The sequence below is a fragment of the Megalops cyprinoides genome, chromosome 1, assembly GCF_013368585.1.
Source record: "Megalops cyprinoides isolate fMegCyp1 chromosome 1, fMegCyp1.pri, whole genome shotgun sequence".
In the NCBI taxonomy this organism is placed as follows: domain Eukaryota; kingdom Metazoa; phylum Chordata; class Actinopteri; order Elopiformes; family Megalopidae; genus Megalops; species Megalops cyprinoides.
This window is the reverse complement of record NC_050583.1, coordinates 10,385,462-10,410,602: the sequence shown is the minus strand read 5'-3', so window position 1 is coordinate 10,410,602 and position 25,141 is coordinate 10,385,462. Positions and strand designations below refer to the sequence as shown.

Sequence of the window (25,141 nt, the reverse complement as noted above, 5' to 3'; positions counted from 1 at the left end):
AGGCTGATGTAATTGGAAAGTGATAATTGCCTTTGTCTTTGTGAACCAGCCCATTGGTTAATGAGCCACACCCACCTAATTAAAGGCCTATTAAATACAGGTGTGTGGGTGGGGGAGTAAGGGGCCGCTAACCTGCTAACCATGTGCTCAGGCCGGTCTTGTTCGTTTGTAGGCTTTTAAAAACAAATTATTGTTTTGCTCTTCACTCTTTCTGTTCTGTTCTTTTGTGAGAAGTGTTGGCCTGTTTCTCCACCGGAGCTATGGCGGCAGCCCCTTGAACCCACAGTGAGTGAAACCATCATGGGTTATAAGTGACTCACTGAATTGGACCAATCATAGCATTTTACTCTGAAGAGCAGAGTCTTCTGATTGGTTCAACCAAGTCACTACTTGCTGGTGCATGGTAGCTCTACTCATCATGGTGTTTAGGAAGCCTCACGTTATACATAATGACATGCACTTCCTGCTTAGTTGAAGATGCAGAACTATAGCATAAGAGTCATTCTATAATTTGGAGTACATTCCATGTTCATTGGTGACAATTACATTTATTCTAACTATTTTCTTCAAAAATATGTTTTACCTATTAATGGAAAGCCTGTTATAATATCACACAAACAGTATGTGCATCCTATGCTTCATTTAGCTTGAAATTTGTCACGATGTTCCTAAATTTACAGTTTTTGTAATGTTACAGTTTTTGCTATGTTCGTTTTTCAGCTGAGGGTGTCTTGGTTTCAAAATAATGAATAAAAACCATTAAAGTCAACAACTTTTTTAAAAATTATTTCAAAAGTCAAAATACTAAAGAAAAATAATATTTTTAAATTGATTTTCTCCTTTAAATAATTATCTTAATTTATTAACGTCTGCAAAAGTTCTGTCAACTATGTTACTAAGAGGAATATGTAGGTCATAGAATATATTAATATTAATATATTAAGGCAAAAACAGGACTGAAGGAATATACTAACTTGAACCACTGATTGTTCTATTGAGAAAGAACATGTAGCCCAAATTACAGAATGATTCATAACTAAATCACAAGGGGATAAGAGTCTGTACACAACCGTAATGTTCCCAAATAATCTTATTTGCACATAAAGGTAGTCACACCTTTGTGCAAATAAAATCCTTTGGGAGAATAAGAGTAGTGTGCGGACTCTACTTCCTTTGTGAAACCCCACCCTCCAATCACTGCCTGAGGCCAATTAGAATTATTTCCTCCCAAATCTTTCCGGCCTTCCCCGCCCGCGATTCCCTCGTTGAGCTCATCTCACCTCAGGGACGCGAGGTGGCCCCTGCCCTGGGCTCTGCGTGTGACACCCACCCCCACAGGAACAACGCACGCTCAGAGCCAGGGCTGGTGCACTGACCCACTTACGGCTGCCAAGATCACCGCCTCGGATAGCTGTGGAAATGAAAATGGCTCAGCCGAGATCAATAATCTGAAACAACTTCGCTGTGTAATTTGTTCTCTAGCATTGGGGCATGCAGCAGGAGACTGTGGGCGGGGAGTGGGGGGTGGGGAGGTGGGGGGGTGGTGTGGAGATGAGAGATTGGGGGCTGGGTGCAATCCTTCTGCATCTGCCCTGTAATGAGCGGGAACCACAGACCTATTAGACACCTCCTCTTCTATCAGAAGGGATGCGGAATATGGCAGGGATAACACAGTCCCTGGCTAATATCAGACCTGGAAATCTGGGAGGAGGGGGTGGATTTAATATTGGGAATAGTCTGCTGTCATTCAACTTCAGCCTTCCAGAATATTACCCACAAGGCACTTCACCACCCTTTGCTGCCCCCATACTGAAAGAGGAGGAACCCCCCTCTCCATGAAAGAAATTACAGCTTTCGTCAGGAGCACAGTCGCTGAACATTGATCAGCTCTAAGACGCCTTTCCTTCCATTTTCTACTAAAAGGGGATTAAACGAGATCACTGCCTGGGTTTGGTGAAGCGAGTTTGGAAACTGAACGCTTTCACAGGGTTTGGCCGCCCCGCTCGGCTTGGCTTCCTCTTAATTTCCCTCCTTCTCTTTCCTCCTGACTGTGTCGAACATTACTGCAAAAATGCTTTTCATTGAAACAGATTTTGAAAACGCACCCCGAGGCTACACTGAAACATAAATACTTAAAATTTAATTGTTCTCTCACACTTCATAGGATGCACGCCGATGTGGAGCTTGAGGGTCTTTATAGAGACAGTATATACTCAAGCACAATCGCTAGAGTTAATATTTACTTGGACGTACCGCACACGCACGCACAGTGGAGTTGCGCTATTACCACCTTCTGAATTGCGTTCGGTTCCACACCGTAAGGAATGCAATTAGTGTTGCATACACAACAACAATCACTCACTATAGGGTTATTAATGCATGCTTTGTGCATGTAGGAGTGCTTGACATACATTACCCAGAGGAGGAATCTAATGAAATCCAAGCAAACATATTTCAGAGAGGCAACATGGCAGTGGAACAAAACATTACAGTAATTGTAGTTGAGCTCTTTCACAAGCACCTACCGGTACCACACTCGATGGCATATTCGCCAAACACACCTTTTACTACGCCTTCCGATAGGTCAAATTTAAATAATTACATGACATTATTGTCACTTAGCAGATGCTCTTATCCGGAGCATCTTATATAGATTACAACTTTTACTTTATGTATTTATACAGCTGGACATTTACTGAGACAACTGTGGGTTATGTACCTTTTCCAAGGGTACATCAGCATGGCCCTAACTGGGAATTGAACCAGCAACCTTTACGTTAGGAGTCCTGCTTCCTTACCTCTACAGTACACTGCAGCCCGAATCATACGTCAGTGTCAACGGGTTAATTTGACAATATATTTTTGAAATACATAAATGGGAAAGACCCCGGGTATGGCTATTTCTGGTCTCTGCAGGTCTCTCCGGGGTCAGAGGGTACACAGCGTGCAGGTCTGGAGGGGAGTCCAGGCCGCACGCTAAAGCCCTGGGACTGGGCACCAGATGCCCGACGAGGGTGGGAATGCAGGAATCAGCAGACTTTGGCCCCCCGAGCGAGGAACTGCAGATCCCTCCAGTTGTAGCCCTCCAAACGGGGCATCCGCAGCGAATCAAAACAGAAGCAGCGTGAGGGAGACGGAGCTCAGAGCTCAGAGCTCACGTGTGTGGACCTGATTCAGCGTGGCCTGAGCATGTGGAGCAAGGGGAATCACTGCAGGTTTGTTTTTGTTGCATACACAATGAGGGGCACCTGCTGACGGACCGTGGAGCATATGTTGCACTCCCCCTCCCCCTTCTATTATGGAAAGATAATAATCCATATTTTTATGAGCAGCGTCACGGCTGAGTTTAATGCAGGTTAGGTGTCGGTATGAAGGGAAAGCACAGCAGTATTCCTTAGGGGTTCGTACTCACGGCTCTGCTAATTCCACATCTGATCAATCAACCCCGCCTACTGTTTGCTGTGTCCTGATCACTAATATCCTCGTGTCTGCCTGCATTTGTGTATGCGTATGGGCATGTGTGTGTATGTCGGTGTGTGTGCACGCGCACGTGTGTGTGTGTGTGTGTGTGTGTGTGTGTGTGTGCGCGTGCGTGCGTGTGTGTGTGTGTGTGTGCGCGTGCATGCGCATGCGCGCGCGTGTGTGTGTGCATGCGTGTGTGTGTGCATGCGTGTGTGTGTGTGCGTGTGTGCGTGTGTGTGTGTGCGCGTGTGTGTGTGTGTGCGTGTGTGTGTGCGCGCGTGCGTGTGTGTGTGAGCGTGCATGTGTGTGTGTGTGTGTGCGCGTGCGCGTGTGTGTGTGCGTGCGTGTGTGTGCGTGCGTGTGTGTGTGTGCGTGTGTGTGTGTGTGTGTGTGAGCGTGCGTGTGTGTGCCTGCCTGATAGAGGTCCACTTCACTCAGCAGAGCAGAAGCCATTTCTCTGCTGTTTTGCTCCCATTTGTTCACAAGATGTTGTCGTCCAGCTGAGCCCAGTGGAGGCTGCAGCTGTGCCACTCTCTACACAAAAATAAGGGGGGGGGGGGGGGGGGTGAGGAGGGAGGGGGGCAGAATTCAGAGGAGATGGGAAGGCTCTGAGCCTGAGACACAGTCAGACGGCTGGATTATGTTCTTCTAGGATCCATCGTTTCAGGGTGACCCACCGATGTGCTGAGTCTTTGGATTGGAGCTGGACCTCACACGGGTCCTCTTTGAACACGCAGGGCGTGCCCTGTACTATGCATTACTCACACCCAGAGCAGACAAAAGAGAACAAACAAACTCACTGCTGCTACTGACACATGGCATAGCTGTACACCCACCCCACATCGTACTGCACTACAACCTACACGCAGCATAGCGCTCTAACCACCACACAACATACTGCACTACAATCTACACCCAGAACGGACAAACCACACCAGGGCTCACTGCTGCTGCAGACACCCAGCAGAGTGATATAATCACCCTCTGCTTGTGATGCACTAGACTGGTGACCCCACGCACACTCTTGTGAAATAACTGCAATTCAGCGCGATTCAGTCCTGTTTAGAAGGCCGAACTGTAAAGAGCACCCCCGGGGTCTCAGGCGGCTTGCCTAAATGGCAAAAGTGAGGATCGGTCGGGGAGAAAAAAGGGATAGAGGGGGGGGGGGGAGAGAGAGAGAGAGGGAGAGAGAGGGGACAGAGGAAAGCGGGTTACCAAAACAGAGAAACCCACTTAGCTGGCTGGCAAACTAGGTCATAGCTTTGTTAAGTATGCCAGAATAGCTGCAAGTAATGCAACAAGCAAGCATGCGCGCACACACAAACACACACACACACACACACACACACACATGCGCGCATGCATACACACACGCGCGCTTGCGCACACACACGCTTCAGCACAGATATGGTCTCCCCGAGACAGCTCGTTGGTTCACACGGCGAGCGAGGACGGGCAGGAAATTGCGCTGGGCAGCAGGGCTCCAAGCGGAGTTATCTGCAATGACTATTCCTGTAAGAAGACACGTTTCTGGAGAAGACCTCCATTACGGCTCAAAGAGCTGTGGGTTTCACACAGAGCTCCTCTCCGCGAGCCTGTTAAACCACAAACAGGGCTGGGGCGTCTGGTGTGATTTTAAAACCGAACAGTCAGCTGACACACACACACACGCTCCAGTGCGCTTAGCAACATTTCGAGACGGCAGCCAAGGGCGAACGCGAGGCGGGCAGAGAGGTGGAACCGGATAGGCTGGAGGCAGCGAATAAGGCAAGATGGAAAGGACCAACACAACCACATTACATTTCTGTGGTGGCTTTTTCATCGCTTATTGGGGGGATGGGTGCGGGTGCAGTTCCAATCTAGCATGACTCACACTACTGACTTTACAGTAATTTTTTTTTTTTACCCCACTTAGTCCTCACTGTTACCTAAAACCCTTTTCCAGGCCTGTGCTCCATGACGCTAAGGGCATTTCTACTGTGAAACTGCCGCTGTGGCCTTTGATCAAAGTCCTCAGCCTGAACCTCTTCAGTAAAAAATTCCAGCTTTATGAATGGGTAATATTCTAGCTGTGCAATTTGCCCTGGGTAAGGGAGTCTGTTGAGCGAATAATTAGAGTAAAGACCTGACAGAAACGCTTGTAATTCCTCCTATCCTGTCACTGGGCGGCTGAATCATTTCTGAGGTAAGGGGTGCAGTAGAGCTTCTTGGGGAGATGCTGTAATGCTGATCCCCGACTCCCTCCATGCCAGGATACCCACGATTTTCCCGTGACCTTTTGTGCTCCACCCTGCGGAGGCGATCGACGGTACCTGTGGAGTGAGCTCTGGCGACCCCAGAGAATTGTGGGAAACGGAAAGGGACCGCAAGTCTTCTACTGTACCGCAGCAGTAACCAGTAATACCGGTTCTAATTTAGCTGCCATGGTAATGTGCTCTCAATTTAAAGGTAAAAAAAGGGGGGGTGAAGTTTCCAAAAAAACTGGAGATGAGGGCTGCATGAGAGAGGACAAGAAAGAGGAAGACATGGATGAGGTGGATGATTAGGGGTGACAGATGCCCGCTATCAGAGGGGCCTCGTTGCCCCTGGATGGTCGCCTTGACGTCACACAATTCAGTCCAGATAGATTTGGCTTGCGTCCCTGCTGGGCCCGTGAGCTCAAAACCCTGCATGGGACGTATCAGGACATCCTCACCCCGCCCTGCTAACGCCTCGCTCATATCTCTCTGTCACACCTCTTCACATCACTGGAGCTCGCTGTCTGTTCCTTCACATTAGGGATGTGCGTCCTTATCTTTCTCTTTGTTCCTCTCCTCTCACAAGAGTAGGGTTCAGACTTCATAATCTGTCACTATCTACTCAAATCACCTGATTAACCTGCATACGAGTGCTCCTTTTCATCCTGCTGAGTCACGCTGACACACACACGCGCACACACACACACAATACACGCACTGCATACATACACACACATACACATACGTGTGCTCACACACACACGCACACACACACACAATACACGCACTGCATACATACACACACATACACATACGTGTGCTCACACACACACACACACACACACAATACACACACTGCATACATACACACACATACACATACGTGTGCTCACACACACACACACACACACAATACACGCACTGCATACATACACACACATACACATACGTGTGCTCACACACACACACACACACACACACACACACACACACACACAATACACGCACTGCATACATACACACACATACACATACGTGTGCTCACACACACACACACACACACACACACACACACACACACTGCATACATACACATACGTGTGCGCACACACAAATCAAATCACATCAAATCACCATCAAAGAGATGCAGAACCCCTTGCAGTGGAACCAACACATCATGTGGACCTTCTGAACCGGTCAGCACGGGGCAGATTTTGACCCCCCAGACAGCAAACCCAGTGTATTCCCAAACACAGCATTTGACCTGGGCTGCCACATAAAAGCTCCACACGACAACCGCGTGAACACGCTATGAGGACTCTGTGTCAGCCCCCGTTACTGTGACAGAGAGAAGAATAAATCTCTGTAACAATCGCTGCCGTCGCCGTGACGACGTGAGGGTTACATCCAGGCTGCCTAGCGTCGCTAGGGCCGGGCGGAGCGAGTGAACGGGCCACCTCTTTCGTCACAGGCACAGAGATGAGAGGGCAGCGATTTATCAGGAAATCGGCGCTTTTTCCCACCCTTGTTTGTTACCAGTTTGGCACAGAGCAGGGAGGGAGGGAGGCGGCGCGGCGCGGCGCAGCGAGGGGCGGCCCACTTCCTCTCGGGAGGTATTTGTCGTTCCTGAATGACAGGAAGCGGTCGCGTGGGAGGGAGCCGCCTCAAACAGAGGGCCGCTCTGGGGCCTTTCGCGTCGCGGGGCTGTTCAGTTCACCTCCAAGACGCCCAGCCCCCTTTTTTTCCGCCTTTGGCATCATCACTTGAGCTGCTCCCTGGCCTGCTCAAAGCTCCTTCCACTTCAAAGCTGCCTGTTTTGTTTCTGTACCGGTAAAAAAAATAAAAGAAAATCCTCTTAAGGTCCCCCCGTCGGTCTGAGAGCTGACAGAGACTTTTGCGTGATTTAGGACAGATGTCTGTAAGACGGGCTTCCCCCCTGAGGAGGGCGGATAGGATCATGCCTTCCTGTATCTCACCCTAAACTCTTTAACACTCAGGGGCACATACCTCTGTATACCTCTCATACACCCTCCCGACTATGGCTTTGATACTGGGAGAAACAAGATGCTCGTAAAAGCAGGGAATGTATAGACAGACAGATACCTCTGAAGCCAAAAACAAACCAGACCAAGACTTGACCGGACCAAAAATGGCCCTGATCTGGTTTCTCCACATAACAACACGGCAGTGACCCGCAATTAACTTTTGATATTTTGTGATGCGTTGTCTTCCTGCGAGGCCAACAACTGCTTGTGAAACATTCCACTGATGTATCCAGTTCTTTTTTTTCACCTGTTTATGCAGTACGGTCACCTTTACCTCGCACTGGAAAAGGGTGTTTACTGAATAACAAGGTATGGGAGTGCGTTCCGGCAGGAGGTCACCAGCAGTGTGCGCCCTAAAATAAACCTGCCGCGGCCTGCGAAGACAAGGCATATAAAGTATTCAGAAAGAGGGAGGCTGAGCATTACAGCTGCGCCTGCCACTTCACCCTCTTGAGTTACGTGTCAGGAAGGGCACATCCTGGTTACCTACAAGAGCCGGGTGAGGTCATTGTCGGGCGAACGCAATGACATCGCTGCCCACGCACTTGTGGCCGATCTCCTCCACCTGTTACCAAAGCAGGGCAACCAATCAGGGCAGGGCTCATTCTCTGCCGAGTACCTGGAGCACGGTATGTGAGTGCTGGTTCAACGGGCTCAGCTGCGTGTAAGGAAGTGACGACATGATGTCACTTCCTCCCCAATCAGTTAAAGAAGTGATGGATGCAGTTGCGGGCTGTGGGGTGAGAATGGCCCATTTTCTCGCCAGTCATCGTCACGCCACATCAGCTACAACACTGACTGGAACATCGCTAGGACGCCTCGCTCAGCTTGTGTTCGCTTTAATAAAATAACAAACAGGCAGAGGACATTTGATGTGCTCGCCTTCCCGAAAGAGACAGTGTGGTCCGTCTGCGTCCCAGTTTCCAGTGTCTGCTCAGATTAATAGCAGCAACTTCACAAAGCAAAGGAGCCATTTCTTTAAAAAAGGGGAACATTTCGCTCCCATGCCAAATCTGCCCAGTTGTGTGTTATGAATAGCTAAACTGCACAGCAAGGGTAAGCTGCGCTAGAATATCTGCAGTAATGTTGCTCTTTACAAGGGGTTTGAGACTGGAGGATTGAACAGCCTGCATTGGGGTCTGAGAGGCCCCTGCTTCACTCCCTGTAAAGGAGGAAGTTCTGCTAAGCATAACATAACGGACACACGCACAAACACACACTCACACACACGTTTACACATACACACTCACACACACACACACAAATGCACACACACACACACACAAACACTCCCAAACACACACACACTCACAAACACTCACATTCCCAAACACACACACACACACACACACACACCACAGAGTGGAGAAGAACAGCATAGTAAAAAGGCAGTACTCTCAGCCCTTTTCAGTCCTTTCAATTTACACTTTGTGGCACACTGGGAGGTCTGAACAGTTACTGTAGAGTGTTCTGTTCTCCCCCTCAGTAATGTCTGCCCCAGTATAATCAAACAGAGAGTCAATGGGGAGACAATCAGTCACACAGAGACAGCTGCGATGCGTGACACTGCACTACCAGAAATGTAGGTGACAGTTTCGCTGGAGTTCAGACCCCCTTGACACTTACTCGACCCTTGGAAACGGTGGGCAGGTGAGGGGTAACTAAGCGACAGAGAGAGAAGGTGCAATCACTCTGGTGCTTCTCCAGACAAGTCGTTTTCTCACAAGATTTTTGGTGACAAACTCGCAACCTTGTTGAAAGGTCACAGCAAGAGCGTTCTGCATTGGCTGGGTCTCCAAGTGACCGCATAAAGGACGAAACACTGATGCAGCGGAGATGTCATTCTGGTAGCGTGCCCGGACTGTTGAGAGAGATGTACATATCGGAGGTCAGACCAAACAGGACGACAATCACTGCACTTCAGTGCAGTACAAATCAAAGGTAGAAACCTTTCAGAAGGGCTTCACACTGCACACACGATCAGGCTTCAGTTGGGTACATGTTATTTTTTGGGGTGATATAACACACGTACACCTCTGTATTACACACACTGCCTTCAACTGCAATTCTGCTGTAGCAACTCATCACTGGGCTGTAATTGCCTCTAATTAAATGAGACAATATTTTTATTTATTTTTTTTTTTCTGGATATTCATCGCAGGGGTTAACGCTGCTCAGTGGAGGGTGGTCCACATGAGACGAGGCAGGAAACGAGGAGGATTTTTCATCCCCGCGCTCCTTTCCCGGCGGACCCCGTCCCCCGTCCTCTCCTCTTCCGTCTGTCCCAGAGTCCCAGCGCAGCCATCCCCGCTGCTCCCTCATTAGGCTTTGAGGTGTCCCTCCCCGCCTCCCTCCTTCCTCGGGATCCCTGAATTCGGCCCCGTTACGCCCGCCCTCACGGGAGAGGGCCAAGAGCCCCCCTACCTTTGATGTTCTCTCGGGTCACGGATTCACCGCTATTTTACGCCCGTGCTGCGCCACTAGCCTGCGATAGCCATCAGGACGGAGGAAGCCGGGACGCTCTCCGGCAACATCAAGGCCCTCTCTCTCCCCCAACGGCCTGTCTAGCCATGTCCTCACGCCATTTCCCGCATAATTCATGTTAATTCATGCTGATGCTTTATTTACTGCATAAGCTGGGATTAGAAGCTAAACAGGAATCTACGCAAGAAAAAAAATCTTTAGTTTTTGATGTTAATTGTTTTGCTGTCCCTATAAGCTGATAAAAAAAAACCTGCAGGCAGTTCATTCATTCAAAGGATACAAACAACCTTCACTCATTACATTACTGTAATTTAGCAGACCCTCTTATCCAGAGGGATTTGCGTAGGATATCATTTTTACATGCTATCAATTTATACAGCTAGATGTATACTGACACACTTCTGGCTTAAGTACTTAAGTGCCCATGGGTACAGCAGCAGTGCTCCAGCAGGGAATCGAACCGGCAACCTTTCAGTTATGAGCCCTGCTCGATATCACCATACTACACTGCCGCCCACTCTGTGGATTTGCTCAGCAGAAACCTTAATGTATACTTGCATTTACTTTTACATCATTATATTTTACTGGTGGATTTTTAATGCTGCAAGTCTGACTGTGCACACACACAATACACGCAGTCCCCGGAACCTGAGCCCCCCCCCCAGTTTTTACTCCCCATTAAATTTTAACAGCCAGGCAGAGCAGTGTAGGTGACACGCCCATGACAGCTGCTCTGGGGAGTTACCTGTTACCTGTCCCCCCGGTCACACACGGAAAAGGATCAGGTGTCCCTCCTGGCTGCACAGTTCTTGCTTTATCCTCGACGATGCTCAGACCAGCACGACAGTCTGCTCCCTGTGTGACCTGGGTATATGTCACATAAACAGGGGGCAAGGCTACTCGGAGAGGCCTTGTGTGAACCCGTCTGGTGCGCACAAATCTTCAATTTTTCCTCATTTTTAAACTATTACTGATAAAACAACCTTTATATAATTACCAAAACCTTTGGAAACAAGTGAAGACACTGATGGAATTTTCATGCTTATATGATTAACAACCACAAAATGTGGAAAGCCCATTCTTTCAACAATAGGAAACACATTCATTCATTTGAATCATTCTACAATTGCGAAATACATCATTGCCACATATAACACATTTAGGTCAATCATCACCGTCATTATAATCATCACCACCATACCTATGCACAGTCAGAACCCATATGTTCTGGTGAAAAAAAAAAAAAAAAACATATTGAAATTCAATAGATCTGATTCTTTTTTTTTCCACCCTGTCAGTCCCCGTGGCCCAGCGCTCTGAAAATAATCAGTTTCAGGCGATGCGGAGCTCCGTTTCTTAAAGGTGAAATGAAATGGAATGAAATGGAACCCATGAATATCATCAGGATCCGCCGGGCAGTGCAGGGCGGTGCGGTGCGGGACGCCGCCGCATCCAGGAGGATTATGTTTTATGCATGTGACTCGTCAGGGGGTATGGAGCAAAGGGGGGGGGGGGGGGGCAGCAGCAGGGGTCACTGTCACGAGAAACGAAGAACTGCTTGAAGAGGAGTACCAGCAGTGTGGTATAGTGGTTAAGGAGCAGGGCTCATAACCGAAAGGTTGCTGGATTGAGTCCCTGCTGGAGCACTGCTGTTGTACCCTTGGGCAAAGTTACTCAACCCACAACTGCCTCAATGAATATCCAGCTATATAAATGGATAACGTGGAAAACTTGTAAAATTGTAATCTATGTAAGTTGCTTTGGATAAGACACTCTGCTAAATGACAAAAATGTAAATGAAGGGAGGATGAAAAACAGGAATGGAAAAAAGGTCCAGGCTGATAAAACTGGGAGGATTTCTCTCTATATATATCCCTATATCTCTGTCATGCTCGTTTTCTCCCTCTCTTAGGTTAAACCTGCAGCACACGAACACCACAGCAGTGACTAGTCCAGAGACTTCCCTATAACTCACAGCAGTAATTTCACAGACATTAAGTCACGACACTGCTTGTTAGGTCACAGCGGATGGATGGAGGGGGTGGCAGCTCACACGGTTGAGACATCCGGCATGGGAGTCTGGTTTAGCTGGGACGGCATCTGAAGAAGTCCCTGCCACATTTTAGTATGGGCTCTCCAGTACAGGGCAAGGGCACAGAGAAAGAGACTAATACATACGGTAGGCTGGTGTCCTTCATCCATACGCCCGGAAAACCCCCCTGGGAATGCTGCTTTTAATACAAACTGAGCACTTAATTAGTAAGGTTTGACCCAGCTGTTAATTGAAATGCTGAACTGTGATGGTGTCCCAAATCTAAACGTCTGTCAAGAGAGGAAGGTGTGGCTTTAGAGGTGACTTTGTCGTCCACGGTAACGCCGCAATATTTTCCCTCCACGGCGCAATGGTATGACAATCTGTACAATTGGTCCAGGCTTAACAGTAGGATTTACTCATCATAATGAGGCCGCACTGCGAGACACCTTTCATCTTATTAATACCAGAACTGTGCCAGATTAAAGGCCTGGATCAGTAGAGAGATTATTGACAGCCCAGGACAGCACATTAATGAAGTTAACAATTTACTCTGGGCGTCATTGTACCACAATACAGAATGAGAAAACAAGCCAGCCAATTTGCTGTTAAAAGGGCTACGGTCATCGAGTGCATGTTTTGCCTACACCAGCCTGGAATTTGCAGCTCGTGAAACAGAACAATCGTCGAGGGAGCAACCGGGACGGTACGTCAAGCCGTGATGTCACTTCCTGCCGGGCTGAGATCACAAATTGGCTCCGTTTCGGTTGGAAGGCTCGAGTTTCGCTCTTTGGTGTGGGTGTGAGTAGGCCTGGAGGGATGACCCCTGTGTTGGTTTGTTTTCATATGAGGTGGTGATTCTTGAGTCACTTGTTTGCTTAGCAGACGCCTTTCCTCATGTCCACTTCTGCAGGGCTCTCATTGCATACTCTCCATGTGTCTAGGCAGAGCAAACTGAAGCTCTTTGAGTCCATTACATTAAATTACATTACATTATTGTCGTTTAGCAGATGCTCTCATTCAGAGTGACTTACATAGGTTACAACTTTACACGTTACCCGTTTATACAGCTGGATATTTACTGGAGCAACTCTGTGTTAAGTACCTTGCCCAAAGGTAGAGCAGGAGTGTCACAGCAGGGAATCAAACCAGCAACCTTTTGACTATGAACCCTGCTCCTTACCATGATGCCACACTACCACCTACATTACTGTGCCCAGTAGTATGTACACCCTGGATTCAAGGGCGTAGTTTTGGTCTCAACACTGGTAGGGACACAACAGCCGAGGGGACATTGGAATTATGTAATATGACTTCACTCCAAAGATAATGCAATACAATATGACACGGTTAAGGGTGCAGCTCCTGTACTCAACTAGGCCTCACAGTGTTACCATCCTCACTGTTGCTCATTTCCCTGTCTGGTACACAGAGAGGGAGGAGGATGGTGGGGGGGGGGGGGGTGGGGAGGAGATGTGTAATGGCTGGAGTGACTGTAAACCGTGACCCTGTCTGGCCAGGGTGTGTCCCGCAGCACCATGCGGTCATAGCCACAACACCGTTCCCAGATCACGAAGCCGCTCGCCTTCTCGGCCAGAGCGTCGCCTCGCCCCGGCACCCGCGGGGCTCCTGTCAGAGGGGGCTGAGAGGCTGGCTTCGAGCGGAGGACGTGACACAGCTGGTCCAGCTGACAGCTGAAGATTGAGCCTCTCGGCGAATCCGTGACTGCCCGATGTGCCACGACATTCGGTCGGAACAGGTGCTTCTGCAAGTGCTGACGAACACCCCCACACCCCCACACCCCCACACCCCCGCCCTTTGCTCATCTTCCTCCTCTGCCATTTTATCCCCCTCCACTTTCAAAGGAATCAGCTGCACCAGCCCAGCTGTGAGTGAGAAATCTCTCCCAGCTGGGGTGCACATTGCACAGACGCCAAGAGATACAGGGGCGGTTGAGATTCTCATTCCTGCCGCTGGTTGGTCATGGGGTCGGAACGGTGTCAGCGCGACACTCCCTCTCATAGGCCTTGAGAGAATCCCAAAAACAGGGCCTGATCCTGCCTGCATCACACTATTGTCACATTATTGTCTTATCCGGAGCGACTTACATAGATTTTTATCCATTTTATCCAATTAGACAGATGGATACGTACTGAGGCAGTTGTGGGTTAAATACCTTGCCCAATGGGGACTCAAACCAGCAACCTTCTGGTGATGATCACAGTTTCCTTACCATTAGGCCAGTGTTTCTCAATCCTACTCCTGGAGCCCCCCTGTCCTGCATATCTTCTATCTATCCTTGCTCCAAACACACCTGGTTGAAATTAGTGATTAAATCAGGTGTGCTCGGCTAATCAAAAGTGCCACTGCTGTATTCACTCAGGTAGCTCGAGCAGGGAAAGATGGAAAACGTGAAGAGCAGGGGGGGGGGGGGGGGGGGGGGGGGGGGGGCCCAGGAGCAGGATTGAGAATCAGTGCATTAGGCCATACCGCTGCTTAGTCTCACTGGGAAACACAGGAAGAGGCTACCGGAATGTACAGGGAAGGACGCAGAGCAGGATTAAGATGCAATTCAATGCCGCTTTGAATACCACTCAGAGCTCCAGCTGGTGCTTCACCGGCCTGAAAAGTAGCTCATTATTAATTCAGTGAGGGCGCTCGTTAACGAGCCAGGGGGTGGATACGAGAACCCCTTCGAGCATCTTTTCCTAAATCTCGACGTCATACCGGGAGGGGCAAGGGGTCCACCCTAACCCGCCCCTCCTCTGCCACTTTTCCCAGCACACGATACTGCACCCCCTGGTGAATCAGGGCCCTCTGCTCCCCTGCACCATCCCCGTGGTTCAGTTTGGCCTTTTGTGAGAGACCGACTGCCAGCGAAGCCGCGAAATATCCAAGAGTGTGGCTGTCTTGTAATGATGCACAGAAATGAGAGTGAGGTGGGGAGTGGGGGGGGGAGAGAGAGAGAGAAGGAGAGAAAGGCAGACCAAGAGAGAGGGAGACAATGAGAAAGAGAGACAGCAAGAAAGACAAAGGGAGAGAAAGAGAGAGCGGGAAAAGACAGAGGGAGAGAAAGAGAGAAAGGGAGTCAGAGAAAGGGAGACAGAAAAAGTGACAGGGAAATAGGAAGAGACAGAGTGAGAGAAAGAAAGGGCCGGCTCTCCCAGCCCCCACTGCACTGGAGAGCTCTGAATGGCGTTTTATCTCCTCATAATCACAGCAGAGTTGAAAAACTCACCAGCCTCTACAATAACTACACCACGGCAGTGACTATCACGGGGAGGGGGGGGGCTCATTTCTGACTCCCCACAGCATCCTCCACCCTCGACACGTGTAAAACTTCACACCCTGCTGTCAATTTGAGTCAGCCCTTTAGCTCCTGCCAACCCCCCCCCCCCCCCCCCCCCCAACACCCCACCGAAATGCCAGTGCTCACTACACGGAATTCTCCCTGCCATGTAACAGCATGTTACAGCCATGCCACCTAATCAGCGTGGCCTTTCACGGCCGCGTCTGCGCACCCTCACTTTCGATTTCTGCTGAAATGTGTCTGTGGACCACTGCACCCCCCCCACTACCACCACCCCCACCCCAATCCCCAACCCCCTTGCCCCCCCCCCCCCCCCCCCCCCCCCCCCTTCCCTCAGCAACAAAGAGTGGCCCATAGCAACAAGATTCCCAAGGAGCAAACACAGCTACGTGCACCAGAATCATTTCCATTGCTTGTGGTCAGAGATGCTATTGGAGTGGATGCCTTCCCTGTGTGTGTGTGCAGCAGAGCAGAGAGCCGGATACAACTGGTCTACTGTGTCAGCTAATGAGGGAGGTTTTTTTTTTTTTTTTGCTAAGTGAAAATGGGCAATGCGCATAAACATAAATTATTACCACCACTACACACCACACACCACCACCAATGACCGCCATGTAAATTCCTCCAGCCCACAGAACGGACCCACACGCAGAGCACATTGGGAAATGCTGGGATACTTAACCTCCCGGAGCGGCAAATTAAATTGCTGCCCAGAGTGGGGAGGAGAGGAATAGAAGGAGAGGAGAACAGGGAAGAGGAGAAGAGAGGAGGAGAGAAGGGAAGAAAGAAAGGGGAGAAGGGAGGAGCTGAGATGAGGAGAATATGACAGCAGAGGAATAAGGACAGCATATGTGTGGAATGTGTGAGTGTGTGTGTGTATGCATCTGTGCTTGTATGTGTGTGTGTGTGTGTGTGTGCGTGCATATGTGTGAGACTGTGTGTGTGTCTGTGTGAGACTGTGTTTGTGTGTGACACTGAGTGTGCATTTGTGTGTCAGAGAGTCCAATGCACTACTATGCATAAACCTTAATTACTACAAACTGGTCGCCATGATCCTTAAAGCACATGAAAACAAGGTGCTCTCTTTGATTAATGAGCTCCAGCTCGGGTGAGGTAAGACTATGGCATGAAGTAGAACTGAACCAGGCTCCAGGACAATCGTATTAGATCTACAGTTCTCCCTCGAAGCACTGATTTAACACACCCAGACAGAAGCATTCCCCACTGCTTTAGTCAAAAGGAACAAGGCACAGCAAATCTCACATACCACAGAGACAGACCCTCGCTGTATATAACAGGTAACCAACCATGGCTCGGTGCATTTCGATGAATAAAACAGAAATGGAAAAGTAGTGTCTGAATGACATTCTGGACCACAATAATGTGAAGAGCGAAAAAAAAGCACACCACGTTAACACATATCACTCTCGTGCTGTTGCCATGGAATGGCAATACTGTATCAACACTGTCATCAACAGAACCTTGTTTATTAGCTGGGTAACCCCAGCGAGCTGGAGACCCTAAATCAAATGGGTAGCATAATTTACTCCTGCACCATGAGAGCAGCCCCAAGCACATGCAGTGTGCCCCCATTTTAGCTCTTAAAACACTCCATTGAGAGAGGCGCAGTTTTTCAGCTCGACGGGGTAAAATACACCGTCAGCCACGCCGCGCAGCTTTAGGTCACAGAGGTCGACGGGTCACAAAAACAGGACCTCCACCCCTAGAACCTCGAGCAAGGACGAATGTGACATTCCCAGAGCACTGCGTATAGCCCAGGCGGTCTGGATTTAGAAGCCCGGGGTAACCCTATCTCTCTCCCTGACAGACACCGACATGTGCCCGCCTCGAACGCTGAACGCCGAGGAGACGCAACACGAACCCCAGGCTCGGCGCGGCAGGGCCGGCCCTCTGGCACGTCTCGGAGGCACATGCCAGACGCCGGCGAGCGGTGGAGTGTTCACCGGAGGTATTCTCAGAGTCTCATTGGTCCGAGGAGGCCTGGAGGCAGAGTCTTGCCATGTGGCACGGTCCTGTTTCGGGGCGCCGGGAATTCTACATGGAACGTGGTGGTGGCCGCACCGCCCACCCCACAGCACCACATTGGCATGTTTGGTGCATCGTCCACCTGCCAGTGCGTGGTCCTCTTCCCAAATGCCTATGCCCAACCAAACGCCCCCCCCCCCCCCCCCCGCCTGCCCACACCAGAGCTACTCTCACCCCTGCATACCCGACTCCTGACCCAGCCTTCAGGGGTCAAGTCCTAAGACTCCCGTCCCCCTCCCCAAAGTTGTTTGTACCCTGTGCCTCCTTTGTACCCCTGCTTTGCATCTGGTCACGCTGCACACGTTAGGTTCCTAATGGGCTGGGACAGCTCCACATCATCTCTGATTCTATTTGGCAGGGAAAACAATGAAGACAATAATGAAACGCAGGTCTCTGCCGGCAGAAGGAAATGCAATTTATGATATGGCTTTGATTACAGACACCGCTTCAAAATAGCTGCCAGGAGAACATACATTCTCAGCCGTAAATAAGAGGCATCCTGAAAGCAGATACTGTTCCCGGGGCCCTGCATATTTCATGCCATTAAAAATAATAGTAATAATGACAAGAAGAAGAATGGAAAGATGGCTTATTACTCTGGAAATGTATCTGGAACCTTTCTCTTGTTCACACGTTGATGGAAGAAGTTTTTATCGGTAACAACATTCTTCTGCTTCCTCTGCTGACCCAGCAGTCTAGCAGAAACTGGAAAAAAAAGTTTTCCTTTTTCCAAGAGGAGAAAGATGTCATTTCTTAAAGAGACAGCACCGTTCCCTTCTGCGAACATAAACACCCGACAGCTTCCCAGCCTGTGAGAGCCAAAATATGAATGAGAAGATGCCTATAAATAACCAGCTAAAAGGATTACACCGGTTGCCCTGTCTGTTCCACCACACTTAGGCACCCACTGTCACAGGTTTTCACTTTTTTTTAGTGGAGTCAGAGTTGGCATTATGCCGGATTAATCGTGTTATTTCAGGACTTAGGAACACAGTCATCTAAGCAGAATGCTCTGAATGAATGAAACATACGGGACTTGTGTCTATAACTTTTTACAGGCCAGTCAAGAAAAAAAAAAAAGCGAAACAAAAAGAGGCAGTCTGAGACACCTGTAACAGGGACATGGAACTTTACAAAATGGCTTCCTAGATTTAGCTAGATTTGAAGATTACTGTCATTGTATATTAAAATTAGGGGTCTTTAAGCAATATTAGGAAAAGGTGTCCTTTAAATGCCACACGGGTGTACAGTAAACACACCACATTAGAATTAAAAACGGAAAAGCAGAGAATTTGTTCTTGAAAAGACAAAGAAAAGCAATAGAATCTCATCTCAAAGCACTTTATATTATTTTGTTCACATGACAGTGTATAGATACAGATGTTTCTATATATTTACAATTTGGTATTTCGCAGACGCTTTTAACCCAAAGCGACTTACAATTAGTGCATCAATCAGGTTTAGCTAACTACATCATAAGCAAAATATCGCAGTAGGAAAGCAAATTATTTACAGTACCATGTTCCTGTATATCCTGCAACAATAAAACAGAAATCTGCAAACAAAACCTACAACATAGAGACAAGGTAAGAACAAAATATTTTTTTAAAACATTTTATCTTCATATATCGTAGCTGTTGTTTTAAATGTTGAGTCTGTTCAATATAAGGAATTCGTGCATTACACGGGTACGTACTGTGCTATATTTATGGGCTTAAAAAGAGTCTGGAATATTATGAGACGGTGCCGTCCCTGGGGAATACCAGAACTGGAGCCCGGTTCGAGCTACCCGGAGAGGACTCGCATATCGCCTTTAACGCGCGCGGCATCTCAGCCTTCTAAATATTACTAATTACCACGGCTGTTCTGCCGTTTAGGAAACAGGTTATTACTCATTACCGTGCCGCTACGCCTCAGTGGGTTACTGCCCCGGGTCCCTGGGCAGGCGGGCTGTGTGAGGGGAATGCTAATACTCGCTCGCGGTACCGCTAACGCTAACAGGGCACGCTCGCTCTTACAGGAGAGCAGAAATGCCGGCGCAAGACAGGGCACATGCACACAATCAGACACACACACACACCCTCACACCCACCACAGAAAAAGTGGAGAAGAACGGTGGCAGTACTCTCACCCTTTTTCAGTCCTCTCGCACTGCTTATACAAAACAAAGCACACATTTCTATTTACTGACACACCTGGCTTTCACGTGTTGTCTGTGCAGTGCTACCTGCACACTGCTATACATACATATATATATACACACACACACACACATGCTTACACTGATGAAGCAGGGAGCCTCTCCTCCCTCAGCCCGATTGTACTCCCCATGCGTAATGTGACAGTAATCACCTACAGTACAATGAGGTGTAAAATGGCCCCAGTCTGGGTGTCATATCACTCTAGCCTGGCTCTTTGGTATGCTGTCCTGAACTTGATGCTATACACGTTCATCCCTGCCTGTACTTGGGTCAGGGTCTGATTGACAGTATCAAAGCACCCCCACCCCAAAGTTTGGACAAGGTGTGTCTCAGTCCACACCACACCTGCATTCCTGAGGTGTCAGGGGGTGATCACTGCTTTAGTGGGACGGGGGGTGGGAGGGTGGTGGGGTGGTGGTGGTAGTGGTGTTTGATTTTTGTATGACTTAAGCTTTAGAGGTAAGATGCTGCACTGAGACCGAAGCTGTTCATGCGCAAGAGTCTGGTTTACACAAACTTCAAAACAAACCAGAAGGACACAGTCACCTTAGAGGGAAACAAAAACAGCTGACATTTAAAACAGACTAGCCTTACAAAAAAAAAAAAAAAACAACACAAAAAACAGGCTCACATCAAAGAGAGAGGGATATTTATGAGATTTTCAGGGCACCTTCATTCACACTAAGGCATCACTCCTTGGCTGATGTGATATGGTTGAAGTCATGTTGCTTGTTGACATTCACACCCGCGCTAACTAACTATTGCACTGAATTTCCACAACAGCACTGTACAGCCAGCAGGCCTGGTGCTATGGGGCTCATCCCCAGACATCAGTGCACCCCGAACTGTCTCCTTATATCCAGACATGTACATAGTTTTCATGACTTTTTGTGCACCCCCCCCCCCCCCCCATTTACAATTGCCCCCTTCTGTATATTCTCCTGGCATCAAACCTGAGCATAGCATTCAGAGCAAGTCCATGGGTTAGTTTATGAGGCAGACTGGGTTGCCGCTCTGACGGGGCAGAAATTGCCATGTCACGATTTAGAATTTGCAGCAGACCGGGACGCTTGTGCAGAGAGGAGAAAGTCATGTAATGACAGTTGGGGGTGGAGGGTGGGGGGGTGCGAGGGTGCGAGGGGTTGGGGTGTAAATGACACTACTGATTACAGCAGAAGGCACTTGGTGTGGCACGTAACGGAGAATAGGTGTGACATCTGCTTTCAGAGGCGCTAACAATCCACATGTCGGCCCGCTGGTAAAAATCTGCCATCAATATAATCACTGCCATTAGCAAAAATATATATTTAAATTGGCACAGGATCCAGACATACTAACTACCACTACATCATGTGGTTGCTACGGTGTAATCGTAAAGATATTTGCTGTAACCAAGATCTAAGCCCTACAGCCTAATACAAAACTGTGAGGGCAAACACACGTAATGTTGATTCTTAAGCTTGATCTTAATCTTTGGCCTTGCAACAATAGAACAAGAGAGACCGCTTGATTTGGGCGAGGGATGTCCCATAGCTGAATTAGACATCGGCGTCCACGTGCAAACCGGGTGTGGTTTTTTAAAAGCAAACGAAAACAGAGCACTTTCTGTTGACTTTAGCGGGAATGTAGGCCAAGCCTCTATTCTTCCAGTTTCCTTTCGGCAGCCCCTTCTCTCACACCGTCCCGATCACGATCCCATTCGCCCTGAAGGCTTTAGGCACACGCTGACTCAAACATCACTTCCCGGTGACACAATACCACTGCATTTAAGATGCCTCGTTACCGTAGTAACTGACACACTGTTCTCCGGTTTCGGCTTCTTCCCTTGAGAGCAGTCAGTACTGGCTCTGTTATATTAGCCTCAAAATCTGAGGTAAATGATCCAATTTTTATTTTTACATTTTGTGTGATTTGTTTATGCCGTTGCCATCACAGAGGTAACACCCCAAAACTGCGAGACCTTTCGTCATATTCGCAGAAATTTCCACATGTCATAATTAATTGTAAAAGAACATAACTGGAAGTCTGGACTTCTAGGCCGCTTCCTGTGTTCCAGTGGACGTTTCTGCATTATATCAGACCACATTATATCAGGTCATCAGGCTCCCGAAGGGGCCAACACAGAATGGCACTCCTTGTGTTATTTTTATGACCTTTATGCCTATTTATTTTGGCTCTGAAAAGACCGTCATTTGGACAGTGCCATCGACAAATGCATAAGGCAAAAGAAATCAAATCATTTGCAGCCCGCAACACGCAGCTCGAACCGACAGTGGCCGTTTTAATTTTCACCTCCTGTCGGTGGCGTAGGCCGCGGGCATCAGTGGTCAGAAATAGAAATTTGACCATTTCCTCGTTCACTGCGAGCCGAAAGTATCAGTTGTAATAAACGTCATTGATCACACAGCATTCTGCACATGCCATATCAGTACGTGCGAAAAAACGTCGTGAGGTTAAAACAACAAAGTGAAGTGCTGTTGACGGAGAGGTGGGGTGTGCATTGGCCACACAGACGTTATGTTCATTACCAACGAGCAGAGCCAATCTTTTGCAGTCTTACTTGGGCAATGGTTTGAAACGGGCTGTCTGTACTGAAAGCGTTCTAATTAAAAGTAAGCCGTTCGCGACTGAATGGCTATATAGGAACCAACCACAAGTGGTCTGAAACATAATTAGGAAGGTATGCTGACAGTATCAAATGGCCATAGCCTAGCTATCATCTACCTAAGATAGCGATACTCCTCTCGAAATAGGGTAACAACAAATGTTCTATCCAGAAACATCAATTACGGCAAACTGCCCCTCTCTGAGACGTTGTTGATGTTTCCCATTGCAATTAAAACGATCAAACCGACAGCGAAAATGACAGCACTCATTGAAACGTGTCAAATCCATGCGCAGACTGTCTATTTAAGCAGTCCGACTTTTCCTTTGCGTTGGAGGTGGGAAAAGGCTACGGGGCTGCTCCGATCTGCAAAATGCGACCAGAGATCAACCAAGTATCTGCCTCTATTGCCCACTGCTGAAATTACTGCGTTATGAAAACATCGCAGTTTCCATTCCCCCGCTCGCGACGCATAACCCGTATCCGCTTCTATCAGCGACGTATAGCTCTTTACAGCATTTAACAACAAGCACAACCGAACTCTGACGATCGCAAACAAAACGATGCTAGAAGCTGTGCTGCACTCAGAATAATAGAGAAGCCCCGGAATTAGGCTATATTTTTCTGGCATCACGTTATGCCCTTTCGTTCGACAGAAGGTTTCGCATTTTTTCCCAATTCCCATTCGTACCGTTTTCAGAGAATTGCGCCGCCACGGTATCACTGCAGTATGCCATTCCGCGACGATTACGCCAATTAAATTAATTACTACATACACAGACTATAAATGAGATATCTTGGACTGCTGCTAATGGTATGGCTTTCGGTGTTTAGGAATGCTATTAAAAGCGTAACGAGTAAATGAAATGCATATATTTGCTTAGTCAACCACTTTTTCAATCGCTTGGAAATGTACCAACGCAGCCAGATCCGTTCACATAGCCTACGACTGTTTCCTCATTCAAACTCCTATTTCCCCCGAACCATGTCAGGAACAAACGACTTTATTAGAAACTGAACGAATTTACGTGGTTTCCCCGTCCTTACCTGCCCACTGTTTGGTTAGCGAGCTGTCGCATTCGATTGAATTGTTTCTTCATCTTGTATTTTTCTGCGTTAACCCCAATAGTGAAAAGGACTCGGCATTTCTCATTGACGAACCATCAAGACTTCGCAGCGTGTAGCTAGACAATCCACCCTGCGACAACCCTTCTTCTTCATGGCAGTCGAAAACACGTTGCAAAAAATTTAAATTAACAAATTCACTGCATTTCCATGCCCTAATCGCCTGCTCCCCTGCTCAGAGATGCTGGACCAATTTCTCCTCTTTGGGCAGAATGACAGCTCACGACAAGCAGACGCTGCTCTCCGGTGCAGCATGGGAAGAGTAGTTTTCCAATCAAATTGTTAAAAAAAAACACAGCGGCAGATCACTGATCTTTTTTTTAAGTACGTGAAAATGCCACGTACAACCCACGCGATGTATTAATGATTACGCGTAAAATGTGTTCGTTTAGAACATGAATGTTTGACTACAAATAACTGGGTAGTATATATCATACTGCAATATTTTTTATCTGTATGATCTTGGCATGAATTGCGTTTGTGTGTGTGTGTATGTGAGACCGTGTGTTTGTGCGACTATACACCATACACAATGCACTTTATGTAACAACACACACAAACTTCAGATACATGATAATAATATCATAATAATAATATATAATATTAAAATATAATTACATATCCATCCTGAAGTGTGGAGTGTAACCGAACCGTTACTATTTTCAGACGTTGCTATGATAGAATTTGCAAAGCTGTACCAAAAACAAATAAACAACTCTTTCCTGCTTCTCCACAGAGGTCTGTTTATTTACTGATGAAGAGGAATGATTGTATTGGACACAGAGACCTTTGTCAGAGCATGTGAACAGCTTAGGAGTACACCTTCAAGTAAGAGGAGCTGTCAATGAAAATCAGGTATTGAGTTACACAATCATCAGAGACCGATTGTGGAAATTAGCATGTTAATAGGCTAAACAGGTAACAGCATTCAAGGTCCCTGTTACATTGTCGTCGTCCCCCCCTGCCCCCCCCCCCCCCCCCCTCCCTCCCTCCACCAGTGCGGCAAACAGCACCCCCCTGTGGCAATATCAGTATATCACTGTATGAATGTCATTGTATTTACTCAAACATTCTAATTATGCTTAAATTCTTTTTAAATGCACTTTGGTGTAAACTAAAAAAAACTGGAATGCAGAAACGCATGGACAGATACACTATATGGACAAAAGTATTCGGACGCCTGACCATTACATTGTAATTACATTGTTTTCAAATACATATACTTTAATATGGAGTTGGTCCCCCTTTCGCAGCTATAACAGCTTCCACTCTTCTTGGAAGGCTTTCCACAAGATTTTGGAGTGTTTCTGTGGGAATTTGTGCCCATTCATTCTGTAGAGCATTTATGAGGTCAGGCACTGATGTTGGACGAAAAGGCCTGGCTCGCAATCTCCGTTCCGGTTCATCCCAAAGGTGCTCGATGGGGTTGAGGTCAGGGCTCTGTGAGGGCAAGTCAAGTTCTTCCACACCCAACTCATCAAACCATGCCTTTATAGTCCTTGCTTTGTGCACTGGGGCACAGTCATCTTGGAATAGAAAAGGGCCTTCCCCAAACTGTTGCCACAAAGTTGGAAGCATAGCATTGTCCAAAATG

General features: G+C 47.9%; 1 protein-coding gene across 5 annotated transcripts in view; it reads right to left on the bottom strand.

Annotated features, from left to right (window-relative positions):
* Positions 1-23,736, bottom strand: part of LOC118776883 (rho GTPase-activating protein 44-like) — a 75,614-nt gene extending 51,878 nt beyond the window's left edge. For all 5 annotated transcript variants that reach the window (XM_036527507.1, XM_036527524.1, XM_036527533.1 and 2 more), the window contains exon 1: positions 23,470-23,736. In XM_036527507.1, coding sequence (XP_036383400.1) covers positions 23,470-23,522 — 53 coding nt within the window. In that variant the 5' untranslated portion in view covers positions 23,523-23,736. The remainder of the gene's footprint in view (positions 1-23,469) is intronic.
* Positions 23,737-25,141: the final 1,405 nt, after the last annotated feature.